Source organism: Vanessa cardui, chromosome 16 (assembly GCF_905220365.1).
Source record: "Vanessa cardui chromosome 16, ilVanCard2.1, whole genome shotgun sequence".
NCBI classification, from domain to species: Eukaryota; Metazoa; Arthropoda; class Insecta; order Lepidoptera; family Nymphalidae; genus Vanessa; species Vanessa cardui.
Window position 1 is genome coordinate 8,144,027 of NC_061138.1, and position 19,681 is coordinate 8,163,707.

The 19,681-nt window shown below is 32.3% G+C and overlaps 1 protein-coding gene across 1 annotated transcript; it reads right to left on the reverse strand.

The window, feature by feature from the left end:
• Positions 1 to 1,474: 1,474 nt before the first annotated feature.
• Positions 1,475 to 19,223, reverse strand: LOC124536282 (sex-determining region Y protein-like). Its single transcript, XM_047112795.1, has 3 exons — positions 19,028 to 19,223; positions 5,916 to 6,062; positions 1,475 to 2,503 (listed from the first exon to the last, which is right to left on the reverse strand). Exons 1-3 carry the CDS (start codon positions 19,147 to 19,149, stop codon positions 2,104 to 2,106), a joined length of 669 nt encoding a protein of 222 aa, XP_046968751.1. The 5' UTR covers positions 19,150 to 19,223; the 3' UTR covers positions 1,475 to 2,103.
• Between the last annotated feature and the right edge of the window lie 458 nt (positions 19,224 to 19,681).

Here is a 19,681-nt window from a genome sequence, read left to right on the forward strand (position 1 = left end):
CTTACTTACCTGTTATACGAGCCATATAAAATGATGCTGGTTCGTATAGCACGTAAGTACTTAATACCTATTTGATATCTGTTGTTTGTATAACCCCCGAATATCTTTTCGCTAATTGTTTTTTGTAATTCATTTTGTGATTCCAGGCAAAGGAAATAATTGTAAGGAAATAGGACAGCAATATTTTCTTCATATTGATATCATATTTGTTTTATTCCTTTTAAAGTTTTGCATGTGAAATCACATTTTTCAGTCTACTAAGTTATGGGTTTTCTTTTAATAATTGCATATATAGACGGACGGGAAATGGTTCAGTGGCAAACATGGAATTTGACTAATTACTTACGGCCATAACCAAAGCGCCAGCAATCTTGGGAAGAATTTTATTTTCCTTGTGCCTTTAATTTCACTGGCATTTGTATTTTCAAGTTGTAATATAACAATACAAAATATTGATGCTGGACGTTAGAATATAAGTATTATGTTGGTAGCGTTACAGACAGACTTGCACTGAGTTTATGAGCAAGTTTTATACTCAATTGCAATATTATAATAAATAATAATAACGTGATCCAAACATTGCATGTCATGTCAATTTAAAGCTCTCATTAAGACGTATCTGAGATAAATTAGTTTAATTCGTTATTATTATATAATTCATCGATATTATAATTCTCATTAATCGGTCGCGAAAATGTGAGAGTGATAAGATATAGGAACAAGGAGGCTTTGTGTCGGTCGGGCGCGACCCGGCCGGAAGCGGGACGGTTAGGGGTCGCTCGTATCGCTCGACATCGTTTCATGTACCCTTCATCGCTTCTCAGAATTGAGACAGCGATTATAAATGATATACCTATATGTTGTGAAACATTTAATATGTTAATTAATCAATAGTAAGAAAATACATTATCATATACGCTCAATATGTTAGCGGACGAGCATATGGGCCACCTGATGGTAAGTGGTCACCATAACCCATAGACAATGACGCTGTAAGAAATATTAACTATTCCTTACATCGTCAATGTGCCACCAACCTTGGGAACTAAGATGTTATGTCCCCTTTTGCCTGTAGTTACACTGGCTCACTCACCCTTCAATTCGGAACACAACAATATGAGTACTGTTATTTGGCGGTAGAGTAACTGGTGAGTGGGTGGTACCTACCCAGACGGGCTTGCACAGAGCCCTACCACCAAGAAAATAGCTTATTTAGTTCTTTAAGAAAACATATATAAGTCTGCATGATTTGAACATTTTTTTTCTATTCTTTTAGTGATATCACTGAAGCTTGACAATAGTAATCAAACAGTTGACAAACACATGACATGCAATGCCTATTAATATACAGAAGTATTATATTCTTTGGATATGTAAAATAACTAAAAAGTTAATTAATTAAAAAACTTTTATTTTAAAAAATAACATTAACATTAAATTTCTAATTAATCACAATAATAACTTAAGAATTCATAAAGCATAATATTAATTTAATAACTAAGTTACTTAAATATATATCTACCTATCTATCTATATACTACATATTTAGAAATTAAATTTTAAGCTTTGGAACCTGAGGCTTTTGACGAACTCTTATATATTTACGTCAGTATAGTTTATTTAAAAAATATTAATATAATCTATTTATATATTTATTATTTCTAATTATGTAATGTGCATAGATTTGTATTTTGAGATTGTATTGTGTGTATTGTAATTTCAATTTATAATATAAAATCATAAGGCGGTGTACACGTTATTAGTACATTGCTCTGAAAATTTTAATTCGAGGAACACGTACCTTAAATTTTAGAAATATTATTAGTTACATTAATTATATTTTTATTTAGCTCACTTTATCACACCCGGAAAGATATGTAGATCTAAGGTATCATGTTTTCCTAATAAATGTTTACTTTGCGATGATCAAATGCACGTGTGCGTGAAACGATATGATCGGAATACATGTGGTAATCTGATATTTATTCCTTACTCTACCTACAGTATATTTTGACCTAATTTTAATTTTATATTCGGGTAGTGATAAAAGTTCACAGAAACATTAATCTTTGAAGACTTCAAGTTAATTTAGGTACAAAAATATTAAGGATGTCCTGGGTAGTGTTGCCAGTCTCCACAGGGCGGATGTAAATGAGAGGGGACAGGAGTGTACAGGCCTGGTGGATGGTGAGTCAAAGTATGAGAGTAACGTGGTTGCATTTCATGGTAGTCTGGTATTGGAGCTGGCTTCAGATACTGATCTAGCTCAGCACCGTCAGGCGGGCCATCCGCTAATAGGGCTCCATCGACTTCAATCCGTGAGAAGTCGATTTGAGGAGCGTAGCGTTCTGGCGTGGGTTCCTGTTTTAGTCTGGCCGTGGAAGCCGGCGGTGGCTTGCGCCGTCGCGGCTGGTACTTGTAGTCAGGATGCTCGCGCTTGTGCTGAGTTCGTAATTTTTCCGCTTCCTTTACAAAAGGAAGCTTTTCATCTTCACTCAGGCTTCTGTGAAAACAGCGTACAATATTACAATATTATATCCTTGAAACAATTTTAATTATTTAGTTCAGTTGATTAGTTGAATATTTAGTACACATACAAACAATGTTCCCCTTATTTATTAACATTCATATATAAGTCTTTAATAAAAAGTTAAAATACTTTATTAAGCAATAATATTTTTATTTAAAAACTTTGTAATTAAATTTGGTACATGACGTACATTTAGTCAGTACATTAACCAAGTTTGAAAACGTGAGCAATATAAGGTATAAATAATGCAGCAAAACGTTTAACAAATAAGGACTTATAAAAAAAACCGGAAATGTGGGTTAGTGTCAACAGAGATTCAAAAGAATATAAAATTATAGTTAATTTTATCTTAAAATACAAAATTAAAAAAGGTGTGGTTTATTCGATATTTGAGTAAAATTTAGAAAAAGTAAATAAAATATTTGCATAACAATTTTATCGAGTAATTAATAAATAAATCTTTAATTTATTTAAAACGATAGTTTAATTTCTAATATCCAAATTTTATGAAATGAATATGTTGATAATAACTTCATTATAACGAAGGCATAGTGCTATCAAAACATACATATATCGTTTAAGTCAGTTTTTATAAGCCCTGTTAAATTGTTATTTTACAAGAAAAAATAATTTTCATTCTCCCCGCTTAGAATGTAGATTCTGTCAAGAAGAAATGGAAACTGACTTGAATGACAAAGTTTACTTATATTTTGATTATGAAATAAATATAATGTTCAGTCTTTTATTCTTGATAAGTACTATTTCCACTAAAGTACTGATTTTACTACTCCCTAAGGTTAGACTAATATATCCTCCTGGCGTACTGGCAAATAAGTATGTTATTTAAAGGCAATATTAAATTACTAGTTTTTGGCAAATATTTTATGCTCTTATAGTAGGTACGACATAAATTAGATGTAACATCGAAAAATGCAATGAAAAAAAAAAGAACTGATTACTGCCAATTTATACGACCAATAGGAAAAGCTCTCTATCGCGCCGTTCGACGCTATTCGTCGCTATAAATTCTCGCATCAGTTCAACTCGAGAAAGTAAGTGCATATAACTCGACCGAATATTTTAGGTTTTTTTTTTATTCAAGTAGGCTTTTATAAGCACTTTTGAATCGTCATTTTACAATTAAGTGAAGCTACCACCGGTTCGGAAAGTAGATTCTACAGAGAAGAACCGGCAAGAAACTCAGTAGTTACTCTTTTTTAACATTTAAAAAATACAACGTCATGTTAATTAAATACAATTATTTCAATTAATGTATCCTGCTTGGAAGCCAACAGGTTAACTCCACGCTTTTTTATCATCTATAAAATCTTGTATCGAATGATATGCTTTTTCTACCAATGTATTTTTTACAAACGATTTGAATTTACTAAACGGCAAAGTTAAAAATTTCTGCGAAATTTTATTATAGAAACGGATACCTTGCCCCAAGAATGATTTATTGACTTTGCGGAGTCGGAAACTTGGCATTATAAGCTTATCCTTACTCCTAGTGCACATACAATGATTATCACTGATTTTATCAAAGTGATCAATGTTACTGTGAATATACATAATATTGTTGTAAATATATTGCGACGCAACAGTTAGTATTCCCACTTTGTTAAAAACACCCCGAAAAGAGTCTCTAGCTCCAAGTTATAAATAAACCGGATGGCTCTCTTTTGTAAAATAAAGACAGATTTGTGTAAAGATCATATTCACATGAGAAATAAATATTGAAAATTTGGCATAACGTAGTCAATTCGGATGTGATCGGTTTTATGAATTTTGCCGATGCTACATCTAAGCTGTGTATACTATGCGTACTATATTTAAGCTTAATTTATTAATGAAACTAGGTATATAACCTATTAACTAATGTTATATTATATAATAAGAAGTGATCACGCCAACGATTCGTTTGGAGAAAATGAGAAGAATATATTGCTTTTGAATAATGAATTTAATTATGAGATATAATATTTTTTGTATAATAATTTTGATTATTGTTTTACGTTCGAATCGTCAAGCGCAATCTTTTTTTTCTTCTAAAAATGACGTCTCGCCGTAATGAATGTTATACATGGCATGGCATTAATCCTCCTTGGTTTTAATCGGCTCAAACAATAAGGCCATTAAATATATCGATTATACGTTTACTGGATTGTTTAAAACTCATATCTCTTCAGATGTGTCTTAATTTTTATTAATCTAGACATTCAACATCACATGTCTAGAGTGCACCTTTAACAACAAAGCAATCAGTATCATTTCACCGACTGTTTTCTTTGATGATTCGAGAGTTTGCTCCGAATAGGCATGTCATTCTTGTGTCATAACAGTACTTCGCGGGTGGTCAGAGATAACAAAACTTATTCCGGAAAACTATATGAATACGGTATAAGAAAATAACGTATGTAGCTTCTAATTAAACGAGTTGATATTTCAAACATATACATATTAAAAACTCATTAAAAAGTTCTAATCTTGACTTTATTTAACTATAGAATAATCATTGAATTTATTTTTTAATATTACAATTAAATTTTTCTAGGTACAGAAAAATAAACGGAGATAAAAATCATGTATAAATATTTCGCCAAATATTAAAGTTTTATTTTCAAACACTGCCAAAGCTCTGCAATGGAAGGCTCGAGACAGTTAGAGATGTTATCGTATCACTTAGCGGCGATAGCATTTTAATGAGTAAACAATCGATGCACGCCGCTCGGTTGGGCGCCGCACGCGCTCCGCACTCCACTTGCGGTATACAGATTGAAGTTATGAACTTCAAAGCAAAATCGTTCTTATACCAATGAGCGAGGGTCTCATATATGTTTCTCACTAGTTTGTTCCCCCCTTGCCTACTTTCTCATCCCTCCACGCAGTACTTGACATTACTCATCTCATCGGCCGCGATGTGCTCATTAAGATAACCGGAGAATGGGTTGACGTTAAAATTGCAATGCTATTTCGATCGTATACAATCGTATAAAATCTATATGTTAACCAAAATGATTATTATAAATGCTAAAAAAAAAATATTACAGTACAGTGGAATATAAATTTTAATATGAATAAAACAAGGAAGATTATTGTAAGCCGTAATCTCTAAAGCCAACATTGTAATTGTCATTTGTTTGGGCATAAATAATGACTCAACATTGTGTTATACTTATAGGGTATTTTTGTGGTATAGCAACTGTATTGCTATGTTGGAGTTGTTGTTACTTACAGTCATTTTATGCATAATATATCATCGTAAACTCTTTCTCTCATTAGCATGATACGATACATATATTTATTTTTGAGATTATACATATATATGTATTTGCGAAATTTGGTTTAGTGTTAATCTAATTATTTAGATATAAATTATACTCACTTCCACATAGACCCGAGTGATTTGCTAAGCTCCGCATTGTGCAGCGACGGCCGCTCTTCAGAGAGGCGCCTGCGCATGGCCTGCGCGAACACCATGAACGCGTTCATTGGGCGTTTCACGTGCGCGCGCCGCATACACCCTCCACCTCTGGATAACAAGCAAATGATAAAAACATCAAATTGTCTATATTATCAATTACGTTAATGTATTCTCATAACTGTTCTTTAGAATATATTATTAAGTGAACCCAAGAAAAACAGTTTTCACAGTCTTTCTTATACTTCTAATATAGAGGCAACTATGTACCAATTACCTAGTTTTGTATACCTCACAGCAGCAATACTTTTTAGTGTTGGGTATGTTTCGGTTTTAATGGTAACCTAATTTCTATATTAGTTGTGAGACTCGACGTAGGTATATATTTTTATTACACACAATTTTATTCAATGTTTACAATCGTCGATTAGGAAAGCACGTACGAACCTACTTTGATAATATCTTGCCAAACGCTTAACAAAGCTAAAGTTAATGTTGACACAACCAATAAAATAGGCACTCGAGTACATCCACTTAAGAGTTTCAACTTTCGGCGCGCGACCGATAATTACTAGGCGACTAAACGCATAAAGCGACGAAGAAAATAAATGATTATGAAAAACCCTTCATGTTCGTTTTTGTTTATTTCATAGGTCGTACGATGGCGCGCCGGCGCAAGTAAACTTCGAAACGACCCAAGTGGCCGACCCTCACGTCATTTTACGCTCGTAAACATCTCTTATTTTATTACTTTTTTATTTTCTAATGCCGCGTTCGGGTTTCCTCGCGATCTCAATGCTGACAATAAATTATACTTTTTCAAACACTGACACGCCACTAAAAGTCGATCGATTTCTAACGGATCACTCTCGGGAACCAATATTAAACGAAATAATTACTTACTGCTTCGGGGAACTACCAGCGGTTTCCTTGTTTATTAGTTAGAACGAGTTCTGGCAACGGAATAACTTAAGTAAACTTTATTGCTTATACATGAAAGCTAGAAACGCCTTACCATTATAATAAATACCGTGAAGTTGCTATTGTATAAAAATATTAATATCACGAATGCAGACCGCCTTACAGACAATCACATTTTCAAAGCATTCGATTACTTTTTGTAGGGACGCAGAAGACCTACCGCGCGTCGCCATCTGGTTAGTAACATCTTCTGACAATCACAGATACTTGTGGCCTACTCTTCTATTGCTTATAATGTGTTTTGTTTTTTAATATATTCCGTAGTATTATATTGAGTAACGTTCGGAAATATTGATAAGGTAATGAGATTAAGATTATATTCTTCTAAAAAAACAATAAATCTATATGAAATAATGTACCTACTTAAAGACTTATAGAACTATACACCTACCCAAAAATAATTAAAATGCATAAATACAGATCTACCCTACGGCTTAAATTTTTATGTTAAAAACCATATTTTTAATATTAGGTACGTATTGTAAGTTAATTTAGAAGGCTTAAATTAATCACCGTACGTGTCCGCGTCATGACAAAAAGTTTTATAGCTGTACACAGTGATTTACTACACCAGATTTCATAGTCGTCTACGCATACATCTGTGTTTACAACGAATACGACATGAACATGTTTTGCTTTAACATACGACAGAAAAGGCAATCAGAGGCACGTGTTTATTGCGTACGATTGGACTATTGTTACTCATTTATTTGGTCTCACATATAATACATTGACAGATAGATTATATATTAATCTCATAATAAGATATAGGTTACACCAGCACGCACTTAAACAAATTCAAGATAAATAACACATAAATAAGATAAGTAATAATTGAAAACTGTATGAAATTATAAGCAAGTTAAACATTACAATACTCTACAACAATTTAAGAGCGTTTAACATTAAGGTAAATTTAACATGTTGCAATGAGAAGAAAAATGTATCAGGCAAGTGAAAATTGGGTATTAAAGTACATATATATAAATATAATTTATAACAAAATTTAATACAATGTCACTTCTCCGACATAATTAAATACATTAATAAGAATATATAAATAGTGGCAGTATATGTGAACTCATATGTATTAGTTAAAATATTAAATTGAATATGAATTGTTTTACTTTAAATAATAAATAAGAATAACAAACGTTAAAATGCTAGCAAATATCTCTTCAAACCTCCAAGATAGTTTTGGTTTCTCAAATTTAATCTTTAATTATTTGACCAAGCACTTTAAAGCTCACTGTGTACAAACTCACAACCAATATTAAGAACGGATGCATGTTTATAATATAAAATAGCTTAACAATGTCTACGCCTAACTTTTTTTTATTTTACTATTCAAGTGATCTTAAATACAAAGACTATTGCCACTAATCTAATTCTGATAATATGACATCACGCGTAATCATTTTCAATGATTTGAAAGTAGGTATTAAGCGGAGTCCAGATATGTGTCTCCCGATCATTGATTCGTACTATTTGTATAAAGCTTATTGTGTGTCATTATGGATGTAATCCAAAATACTAAATCTGTAAATAAACATTATGTCAAAACAAAATCAAAACTCTTTTTTGTTTTACTACATTCTTCAAATAGTATATTGTATTAGTAATTTGACGAAATATAAATAGTTTGCTTTTGTTATTATTATTTTTTTTAAATCAAATAAAATACTCATAATTATTAATACAATTTAGTAAAAAATGAGCACGTTTTAAAACAGTCATTGTGTAATAACGTACAAGGTTAAATTGTGACCAAAATTTCTTACACGTGTGTCGTTTTCAGTCGCAGAAATAAAATTAATAGTGCTAGAGTATATACAATTTGAGCCATTGTTTTGCAAAGCTTGTCGATGGGTTGCTCGTAAAGCAGCGGTCTTGTTATGATTTGTTAATTATAATCAAGGTATTTTGATTTATTGTTTTAAAATTTAGAACGTCGTAACAATAACTTCAGTTAAGGGTCCACCTAAAACGTTACCACTTTTTTTTGTAAATCACATTTCGTAGCAATCCGTAATGTTATATATTCTTGAAGTTGGGATAATCTGAAACTAAGTTCACGATTGCGGAGGCCATTGGCTGAGGAAGTCATAAACAGTGCAGAATGCAGATAGCTGTCATCTGTGACGAGCCCGCCCACGCTATTTCTGCATCCAACGATCCACCAGCGCCGACACTGCTCTCTTAACTTTATTATCATACAAAACCAATATAAATTGTGAAGGATACTGAACATGAAATAATGTACCGAATGAGATAAGCCAATAATCCGTTTCAAGTCTTTCGTTAGGAGCTAAACTAACGTTAATAGTATAAATGTGAATAAAAAGCACTATATTTATATAATATTCTAACATATATAGGTACACCAGTGGGTGTATTTTTCAAACCATATCTCCTAATTGGGGAAATGAGTGATTATTGAGCAGATAAATGAGTGATCATTTATTCGTCAGATATATGGAAATTGGTATTTTGATATATTAGATTTTTTGAAATTTCATCACGTAAATAGATCGATATATAGATATCAATCGAATACATAGAGTCGAAACTCAGGAAGTTGGATGAGAGCTTGATTATTCAATGGTTTTGTGAAAAAAACCCTTATAGACTAAAGGTAAATATTTATCATATATATTAAAATAATTATATAATTTAAATATTTATACGGGTGCAATGCAAGCAAACGTTTAATACGATGGCAGTAAAAGTCTTCTGTCGCCACTACAAAAATCTCCTTAACATCCCCCAGAACCGCAGTTATCTTTACAGACGATTTAACAACCACCATAAAACAATTAATGGCGTTGTAAAACATGACAGTAGCTGATGCCTCTGCTATCATTACTGAGCCACTCGACAATATTTTATCCTAACGTATTTTGTATAGGTGTATGAGCAATGAACACCTGGTTCAAGTGCTTTACCCTGGGAAAATTTATTGTAACGGAATTAATCTCCCTTTTAAAACTTTGTTATCTTGTTAAGGAATTTGACGATCGTGTATTTATATAAATGAATCAAAAATAGTATCCCCCTTTTCAATGTATCATCAAATACATACAGTAAGTCAATAGACACATTATAGCTTACCTTGCATCATTAAGGAGTAGGTAAGTGTATTTGGATTCATATTTATTCATACATCATCATACATATGCATACATTTTAGCAAATAAGTACATTTGTAATTTATGTCTTATTTTACACTGAAACTAAATTTAATACTTACTTCTAAATATGCTAGAATATAATGAAGCTGATTTTATATATAATTAATATATAATATATTAATAATAATATAGAATTGATAGTAATTTACGTAGGTTTGCTGTAATGTTTGAACAGAAAATGAATGCTTTTCCATTTGTACAAATGTCCTTTTATCGTCTGGCCAATGGAAATTCCTAATGATGTCTTAAATTTTCGCGATTATTACACATTTAAATAAAACTAATTATAACGGATGAATCGCGTATATTAATTATTTTTAAACATCCCGACGTTTCGAGCACTTTGCAGTGTTCGTGGTCACGGGTAGACTAAGATGACATTCGTCTATTTGAAGAACAAAGGAAATATTATTAACAACTACCGCCAACGATTTCTCAATTGATATCTTGAGTAACGTTCCGGTTGCACGCAGAAGGCACTAACTGTATCTTTAGGTCTTGCAGTCTGTTGGATTTGGGATTTCAAATTTTTAATAAGTGGATCCCAGGTGTTAGAAAGTCTCCAACCATCTTCTCTATTGAAGTTCGGATGTTTTTGAATTTCAATAGCCTCGCGTATCATTCTAGGAATGAATCTGTGTTCTCTAGCGAGGATCTGTGGTTTATCAAATCGGATAAAATGGTTAGGTTTATCCAGAGCATGTTCACAGACTGCAGACTTAGAACAACGCCTATTTTTGACATCTCCTATATGTTCCTTGACCCTGGTACCGATACTTCTCTTTGTTTGCCCTATGTAAGATAAACCACACTCACATTCGAGTTTATATACTCCTGCAGTTTGTAAGGGAATATTACTCTTGATAGGTCTCAAGAACTGGCTCACTTTCTTATGAGGCTTGTACACGGTTTTAATTGAAGCTCGCTTCAAGATGTTGCCAATCCTGTCTGTAACTCCCTTCACATATGGTAGAAATGCAGGTTGTCGCTCAACTGTGGGTGGCTTGATACGGCTTCTGCGATGCTGGCGAGGCACGGGCAGCTTGTTCTGGTGGAGTGCAAGCTTGACCTGACGTAGCTCGTCCTCTAGGTGTTCAGCAACAAATACCTCAATGGTGACTCGCACCACCACCCTAGCCAGTTAGCTACCGTTGGCAAATCTTTGTTTCAGAGAGCCCACCATCTCTGCGATGCTGAACACCTAGAGGACGAGCTACGTCAGGTCAAGCTTGCACTCCACCAGAACAAGCTGCCCGTGCCTCGCCAGCATCGCAGAAGCCGTATCAAGCCACCCACAGTTGAGCGACAACCTGCATTTCTACCATATGTGAAGGGAGTTACAGACAGGATTGGCAACATCTTGAAGCGAGCTTCAATTAAAACCGTGTACAAGCCTCATAAGAAAGTGAGCCAGTTCTTGAGACCTATCAAGAGTAATATTCCCTTACAAACTGCAGGAGTATATAAACTCGAATGTGAGTGTGGTTTATCTTACATAGGGCAAACAAAGAGAAGTATCGGTACCAGGGTCAAGGAACATATAGGAGATGTCAAAAATAGGCGTTGTTCTAAGTCTGCAGTCTGTGAACATGCTCTGGATAAACCTAACCATTTTATCCGATTTGATAAACCACAGATCCTCGCTAGAGAACACAGATTCATTCCTAGAATGATACGCGAGGCTATTGAAATTCAAAAACATCCGAACTTCAATAGAGAAGATGGTTGGAGACTTTCTAACACCTGGGATCCACTTATTAAAAATTTGAAATCCCAAATCCAACAGACTGCAAGACCTAAAGATACAGTTAGTGCCTTCTGCGTGCAACCGGAACGTTACTCAAGATATCAATTGAGAAATCGTTGGCGGTAGTTGTTAATAATATTTCCTTTGTTCTTCAAATAGACGAATGTCATCTTAGTCTACCCGTGACCACGAACACTGCAAAGTGCTCGAAACGTCGGGATGTTTAAAAATAATTAATATACGCGATTCATCCGTTATAATTAGTTTTATTTAAATTCCTAATGAAATCAATCAAGGACTGGACTATCGTATTTACTCTGATATGGTTGAGTGGACTGGACGTTATCAGTAGCTGTGTGGACACAGATGTTTTCCCATGCATGCACCCTTAGACATAACTAGAGAATATGTAGAACAAATTATTTTCACTTAACTGTTTACATTATATACTTACATTTTATTAGGCGTCATATAAACAGACACGATTGATTAAATATACGATAATCTAGGGAAAAGTAAATTTTTTGGGTGACCATTAAGCGTGCCATAGGAAAACTTTTGTAAATTTAGTGCGGATAAAGAGGCAAATTCCACTAGTAAGGTATAATTATGACTTTATCATAATAAGTTCCTTTAAAATAATTTTCCCTTTAAAATTGGAGATTTATTTTAATTATTTTTAATAAGGTGTGTATTAAGAATAAATTTGTGTAATTTTGTCCTATCCAGTAATCACTGAATAGCATGGCAAAAAAAAATAAGTTTACTTATATAACAGGTTACTGGCACCTAACTAATTGTACATATTTTCAGAAAGTAATCTTCATTAAATATTTATTGTTATTAATTTAATTCGATCAACGTTGTCTCATAATTTAAATATTTTCCTTAAAAGCACTTTAAAGCTCAAGCAGCTTTTAAAGTAAAATTAGGTTACCACTGAACAACATTATTTTTAAATATTAGCCTTTTTCAAGTTTTACTGTTTTTTTGCTCAAAAGTGAGAGCATCTCATTTTACATTCTACACATTCTTTACACACTACATAATGTAAACCTTTTGACAATTACTGTTAAGAATAAATTATATCACTTTTGAGTATAATAAGTTTTCTGTCATTTATCCGGCGGTTCCTGTCAGATTAGGGTATTCTTTTCTGGGCCGGTGGTAGTTTCACTCTGATTATCGATTCATTAAAGCTGCAACTGTCTTAGGAAACTTTGATGTATCAACACTATTTCAGTACATTTCACTTTTACCAATGCTTATCGACTTTACGGACGATTTTACCTACGAACCAAAATAATAACATGTTACGTTTACCATTGTGCCCACTAAAGAAAACTTAGTTACATTTAATTTAAAGTTACTAATAAAATAGTAAACATGCCTTAGGTCAAAATTCATTGAAATGTATGTATTAATCAAAAAGTACTGAACTAAAGTTCTACTGATTAATGAAAGCTACAGTAAAGAGTAGGTATAGAATAAAAATATTTGACCCAAATTTATATATTAGATATTATGGTGTTGATGATCACATAGTATGTTTATAAGTAGATATATTTTATGTGCTCTTCCGGACCGGGATCGGCAATCGCTTGGCATTCGTAGAAGTTATTTTATCAACGCAAATAAACTACAAATGGGAATACTCACGCCTTTATTTTTGTAACAAATATTCTATTGGGTGTTGCAATTATTATTACATTATTTAGGTATTCATCTTCGTTCGATTGTTTTTGTTATTAAATTATAAAAAAAAAAATTAAAACCTTTTTTGAGTATTTTTTTTATATTCTATTAAAGAGTAATAGTGTACTCCTGATCGATTACCTCAATGACGGCGCACATTCTTTATGGAGGCCAACTGCGCAGGACATTTATAGTGCACAAATCTTCAATCATAGCGGCACTATTATCCTTCTTTATTATAATTCAATGGGACTTAATACTGATATTGGATATTTCAGGCCAAAAGTTTTAAGTGCTACATTTAAACACTAATAATTATAAAAACTGGTAAGTTCGGCAAATTGTCAACAACTCGTCGTTAAAAACTTGCTATAAGTTATAGCAAGTTTTTAGCGACCGATCCTGGGATTTTAGCCCAACACTTTAGGATATCCTCTGTGGCCTTATAAATATGACGACTAAACCAATAAAGCAGTTAGAGGTCATACAAATGACACTTAAAAAGTAATTCTAGGGATTTTGCAAGCACGTCTTCAGCAATTGTTAAATTTAGGTACCACTTTCTGATCAGATATTCAGATCATCTTAGCTCATAAAGATAGTGCCACATTGGTGACTAAATATGTTTAATGTTTGCCTATATTTTTTTTATATTAAAGTCTGAGAACTCGAATTCAATATGACAGCCAAAATTCATTTTCCTAGAATAAAACAGAATTAATATACTCTGTTCCAGAATATAATCTATAATTTGGTCGAGTTTCATTGAAATCTATTCCATCATTTCCACACGTGCATGTCGCTCCAAACCACATTTTGCACGTGATACTCACAAAAAATGTGTTACTATCTTTAATCAAGACGATGTACATAATAATATATTTTAAAAACGCTATTTGATATCTACTCACATTGTTATTAGTTGATTTTGGACATTATGAATGTCTTGACCTTTAATGTTTATTAAATAGCGATAGGTACTAAACATTGAAATAGTTACCGTGAGATATGTATCGTGTAGGTAAAGCTGAAGTGGTAACTGATCGCGAATAATGTTTAGCAAGTGGTAGTATTTCAAATAAGTACATATGCGGTAATGAAGAACGTCTGGTGTTAACCGCACGCATTACCGCTCGCCTGCTAACACACACGCCGCCGCATCACACCGTAACACACCACAACACTCGGCCAGATTACACTCTGTCAATATTTGATATGTTCGGACCTCGAAAGGGAAATTAGAGTTAGAGCTGCCATATATGGAATAACTCAAATGACCATGTAAATTTTTATTTTAAATGTAAAACCAACTGGAGGTTTATTGTTACATTCTATAAAAGTTGTATTTGCTTCGAAGCTTACCTACGATTTTACTTGAACAATTATCTCATAATTTTAAATTTATTTCTTTCAGAGTGAATATTTAAAGCATATCCGTTTGTTTAAACTTCCCTTATTCAGCTTTGTAGTGGCTAATTGTCGTCAGTGTTTTCGTATAACTGGATCATCAATGGTTGAATAGTTTGGATAGACAACTGTTCTACCATCACCCTATGAGGTGATGGCATATAAAAATATTACAAAAATATATTTTAGGAAAATAGATTAAGATAAAATGTATTGTTAATATTATTTTGAAAAGTGCGAGGTAATTTAGTAATTAAAGTCTTAGGTCTTTAAAAAGTATTTCATTAATTATTTATCAACTTTCTGTGCTTATTTAATTAAATGTTTGAATTATTGAATTCTTTAATCTTAGTAATTTTATTTTGATATTGAATTTATGGATTTATTTTAAGCCCTGAAATGACGATGGGGAGAGATCTTTACCCATTCAGGGTTAAGATCGTTTTTTGAGGATATATTTTGTTAAAAAGATATATTAATGTGGCACATCATATCTTTATAAACATTTAAAATAAAAATATATAATAAAGGTATAAAAGTTAATTAAGGCAAATAAAAACATTTCAGTTTGAAAAGGAACAACAACAAATAATGTTAAGTGTAAGTTCAAATGTCGTATGACTGCCGGAGTGGCCTATGTAAATAGGGTGCTGGGTGTGGAAGCGGCACCTGTGAGCGTGTTTGCACCCCCACTTACAGGGCAGGCTAGAATAGAAACGCAATGTTTGCTTCCACCGGCACTGTATAGGTGAGGAAATCTTAATCTACCATAGACGCTTTATATAAATGATTCATACTTCGAACGAAAATTAACGGTACTTTCCTCATTTTGAAGCTTTTAGCAAAATATTTGTCCTTGCGTTTCTTTAGAATTGAATCGTCATAATTTTGACGTAGAAATCGTAATTAGTTCATTTTTATCTGACTACGACTAAGTTTTTATCATTGATGATATATTTGTACGTTAATTATAATCTTCTAAACGGGATGAAGGTTTGTCGGGAACTCCCTTCAGGCGGCAAGATAACGGCACCCCACAAAGGGAATGTTTGCTCAGGCGCATTATCGCTTCGCGCGGAAATAAATCGGTAAAATAGGAAGATGATAAAAATTGTCACACGAAATACGTCAGGCCACCCTAACAAACTTATGTTCTTCCGTAGTTTGTAATGCGCTTAGGGCGAAGTCACGTAATCTTTTGCTTTTATACCATAGTGTTTTATTTCATTGTCCGGATATTATATTCGATATTTCAGATTCTGGCTGTGATCAAGTAAGAAATAATAAATATGTTCGGGAATTAAAAATTGTATGTATATTTATAAATGGATGCTTTTTTTAATAAGAAACGTGTATACCCAAAGATTTCATATAAAAAGCCGACAGTCGGTAGAAGATTAATAAACAAGGAGCTGATAAGCGATAAACGTATTCAATAAGGCTGTACATTAAGTGTCGGTTTTATGAAGACGCTATGCCGACCTCGGGTCGACTGTACTATCTTAAACTGTAATTGTAAGATATGAACTAATTACGGAATAATTTCTCAGTATTCGAGGTCACAGCCATTACTAATTTATGTTATACCGCATAATTCATTTATCTACTGTTAAGTATTGTCAGTACAGCCATCCCATCCTATTTCATCGGAATTTAAAGAGTTAAGTTTTATTCTGACTAGTATTTCCCTCGAGTGTTATTGTTTTTATATAAATTAGGGTATTACTATAATGAACTGTTATTACATTACTTTTATGTGGTGGTAAGGCTTTGTGGGAGCACGTCTGTTTAGGTACCACTCACTCATCAGTAATTCTACCGTAAAACAACAGTAATAATTATTGTTGTGTTTCGGTTTGAAGGGTCAGTAAGCCAGTGTATGCAGGCACAAGGGGTAATAAAATCTTAGTTACTCAATAGATTTACTTTCATATATACGTTTTAATGTCTATTATATTACAACGACTAAGACTCATGAATAGATGCATCCTAGCTCTATTTCATTAATACATATTTTCTACATTGTTTTAAGAATAAAGTTTACTTATGGATGTCATTATTGTTGTGTACACTTGTAGTTGAAGAACACATCAGTGAGCTTATCCTCGTTTAGTAAATAAATTAAATAGATATCACATATATATATATATGTATATATAGTGTATATTTAATAAAATATTGTATCAATATCGTTGGTGGAATTATCAAAAGTTTAATCCATATTTATCTCGGGCTTGGTTTAAGCCCTAGAAAAAAAATATAACACTCTCACTACTTAAAACTACTAATGAAGTGTAACATCCCAAGTTTAAGGTATTTAATAAGCAAAATGTGATAATACTGTGTATAAAGCCCTATTCGGTAGAGCGGTAGTGCTCCAGTCATCCTCTTGTGGTATAGGTACATAGGTACCTATTACATAGGGGTAATGCTATAGGTATTTAAATCATTTTATGCAATGAAAGAGCTAAACGCGCTAACCTAGGAGCCCGAATCTCCCTTCGGTATATTTTAATCATAATAATAATACTTCTTACTTTATAACAATATATTATGGACATCGATAATTATACCGATAGAATTATTGACACAAACATGGCATAAATACTAGAAGTAATTTAAATTCAATTTTTTTTTATAATACAATAAAGTCAACAAATGCTTCGTTGTATTTTATATTTTGTCAATTAATAAATTAAAATAATAGGTATATTTTGAAATCGTTACTTAATCTTAGGTACACTGAACCAGATTACATATATTAAAAAAGCATAATTGTATAATTGACTACAATTGTTCCTGATAATTAAGGTCATAGATTAATTGCAAACGTGTTATATTTTATAGTGTTGTTCAGCGATAAAAAAATGGCCAGAATTTAAAATATTTATTTTAAGCTATAGAAAAATTCTCGCGGATTTTAATTATAGTTTGATAATTAAGATTCTGCATTAATATTTTGTGGTGGAAGAGGTCTGAACCAAAGATTAGCAACCTTGGTAAGATTGCTTTTCATCTATATGACTTCCTATGAAGTCCGATCATTGCTGTAAGGCGGTAGCGGCCCAAGAGTTCATGTGTTCATGTTCCTTCCAAAGACGGAACTTAAAATTTGAAGTATTTTTACCATTATTGATCTTAGTGATTTGTCTATAGCATTTTTTTAGTCAAGATATTAACCTTGAGTACATTTTAAGGATAACATTTGCTAGATTGATTGATTTGCTAGATAGATATACATTGAGTATTTATTTGTATCCACAAGTGTTATACATAAATTTTCCATGCTACATAGGTATGACAAAAGAAAGAAATAACACGAAACATCATCAAAATTCAAACAACAAAAATAAAAAATTTGCTACACTGTTTGCAAAAAGTTTTTATTAATTACTTTCATTATATAAAAATATACATAACTATAATTTAATGTTCTAAGTATATAAGTCCTCCCTTCAATTATAAAGTCAATGTGAGTATATACACAATATACGATGCGTAGTTTTCCAACTATTTTGAAGCGTACTAAAGCTGTAGTGATGCTAGAGCCCGTTAATTATAATAATGAGTAGGAGAAAGGCATGAGTAAATCTGAACCGACGGCGGTACAGCCGTATATACCTACAGACGGATACTGCGCACTTGAGTCTCAAGTGTTTTCATACAAGAATAGCTATTTTTTGCTTATTTTTATTATTTGTTAAAAGTTAAATAATTGTAAACATATTATTTTATAAATATGAGTGATAAAATGATTAAAGTCATTTTAAAGAAAGTGTTTTTAAAAGTTTTACAATTATACAATATTATCTTGAAAAATAAAATAATGTAATTTTAGTATTACAAATTCCAAGTAGAAGAATACGCTCCATCCCTTATCCTTAACCCAACAGTGGCACTTTTACAGTTTTGGCAGTTGCTTAAATAATTATAAAGAAATTCGATTTGTCAAGTGAAATGTAAAACGTTAAATTTTCTCATTTATTACCGTAGCGCTACGAAAGCTCTACAAAGATTGTACCAATTTGATAAATTACAAAATTATGATTACTTACTTGGTCGGTTGTGGCAAAATGGTATCATAGTTGAAAGATAGTAGAAGCTTCCCAACCGCTTCGTTAATCTCTAATTTCTCTGTCGGCTTGTGATCTTGATCCCAGCTCATCGTGGTCACCATAAACTGAAGTTATTGTGTTACACAAAGCTGACGTCGCGGGACATGCGCGTGCGTTCGACTCGCGCGCACGGACTATAAAGAGTTCCTTATGCTCGGCGCATAGGTATAAATGTGTTATAGCGCGCGCCGATACGCAAGCTCACTTATTTTGTTTACTTCGCGATTTAATAACTTTTATGATTCAGTAATTTATTCCTCTTATTTATGGAAATTTAAGTGTTTTTATATAACTCTAGCAAACATTAAATACCTATGAGGAGATTATATTGTAAACAATAAAATAGATAAACTCCTAGAATATTTTATTAAATATCTAATTTTAATATTACACTCGAATTTATATTTCATATTTAAATTATTGTACTAAAATTAAAAAAAGTAGAATAATAGCCTTAAAAGCTCTAAGACTAATTCTTAGGCACACTTCCTTTCACAACTAAATCCTTTACAAAAAATATATTTATTTCATCATAATTCAGTTACATAATATATATAAATATTTTTGAATATATTATTATTTTTACACCATTCG

Bases quoted from the DNA above. Each gene is read 5' to 3' on its own strand.
- LOC124536282 (XM_047112795.1), bottom strand. From the start codon at position 19,149: ATGGTGACCACGATGAGCTGGGATCAAGATCACAAGCCGACAGAGAAA. The intron at 6,063-19,027 runs GTAAGTAATCAT...CTTGTTATCCAG, and splicing joins ATTTTGCCACAACCGACCAA to AGGTGGAGGGTGTATGCGGC. The intron at 2,504-5,915 runs GTGAGTATAATT...CTGTTTTCACAG, and splicing joins TCACTCGGGTCTATGTGGAA to AAGCCTGAGTGAAGATGAAA.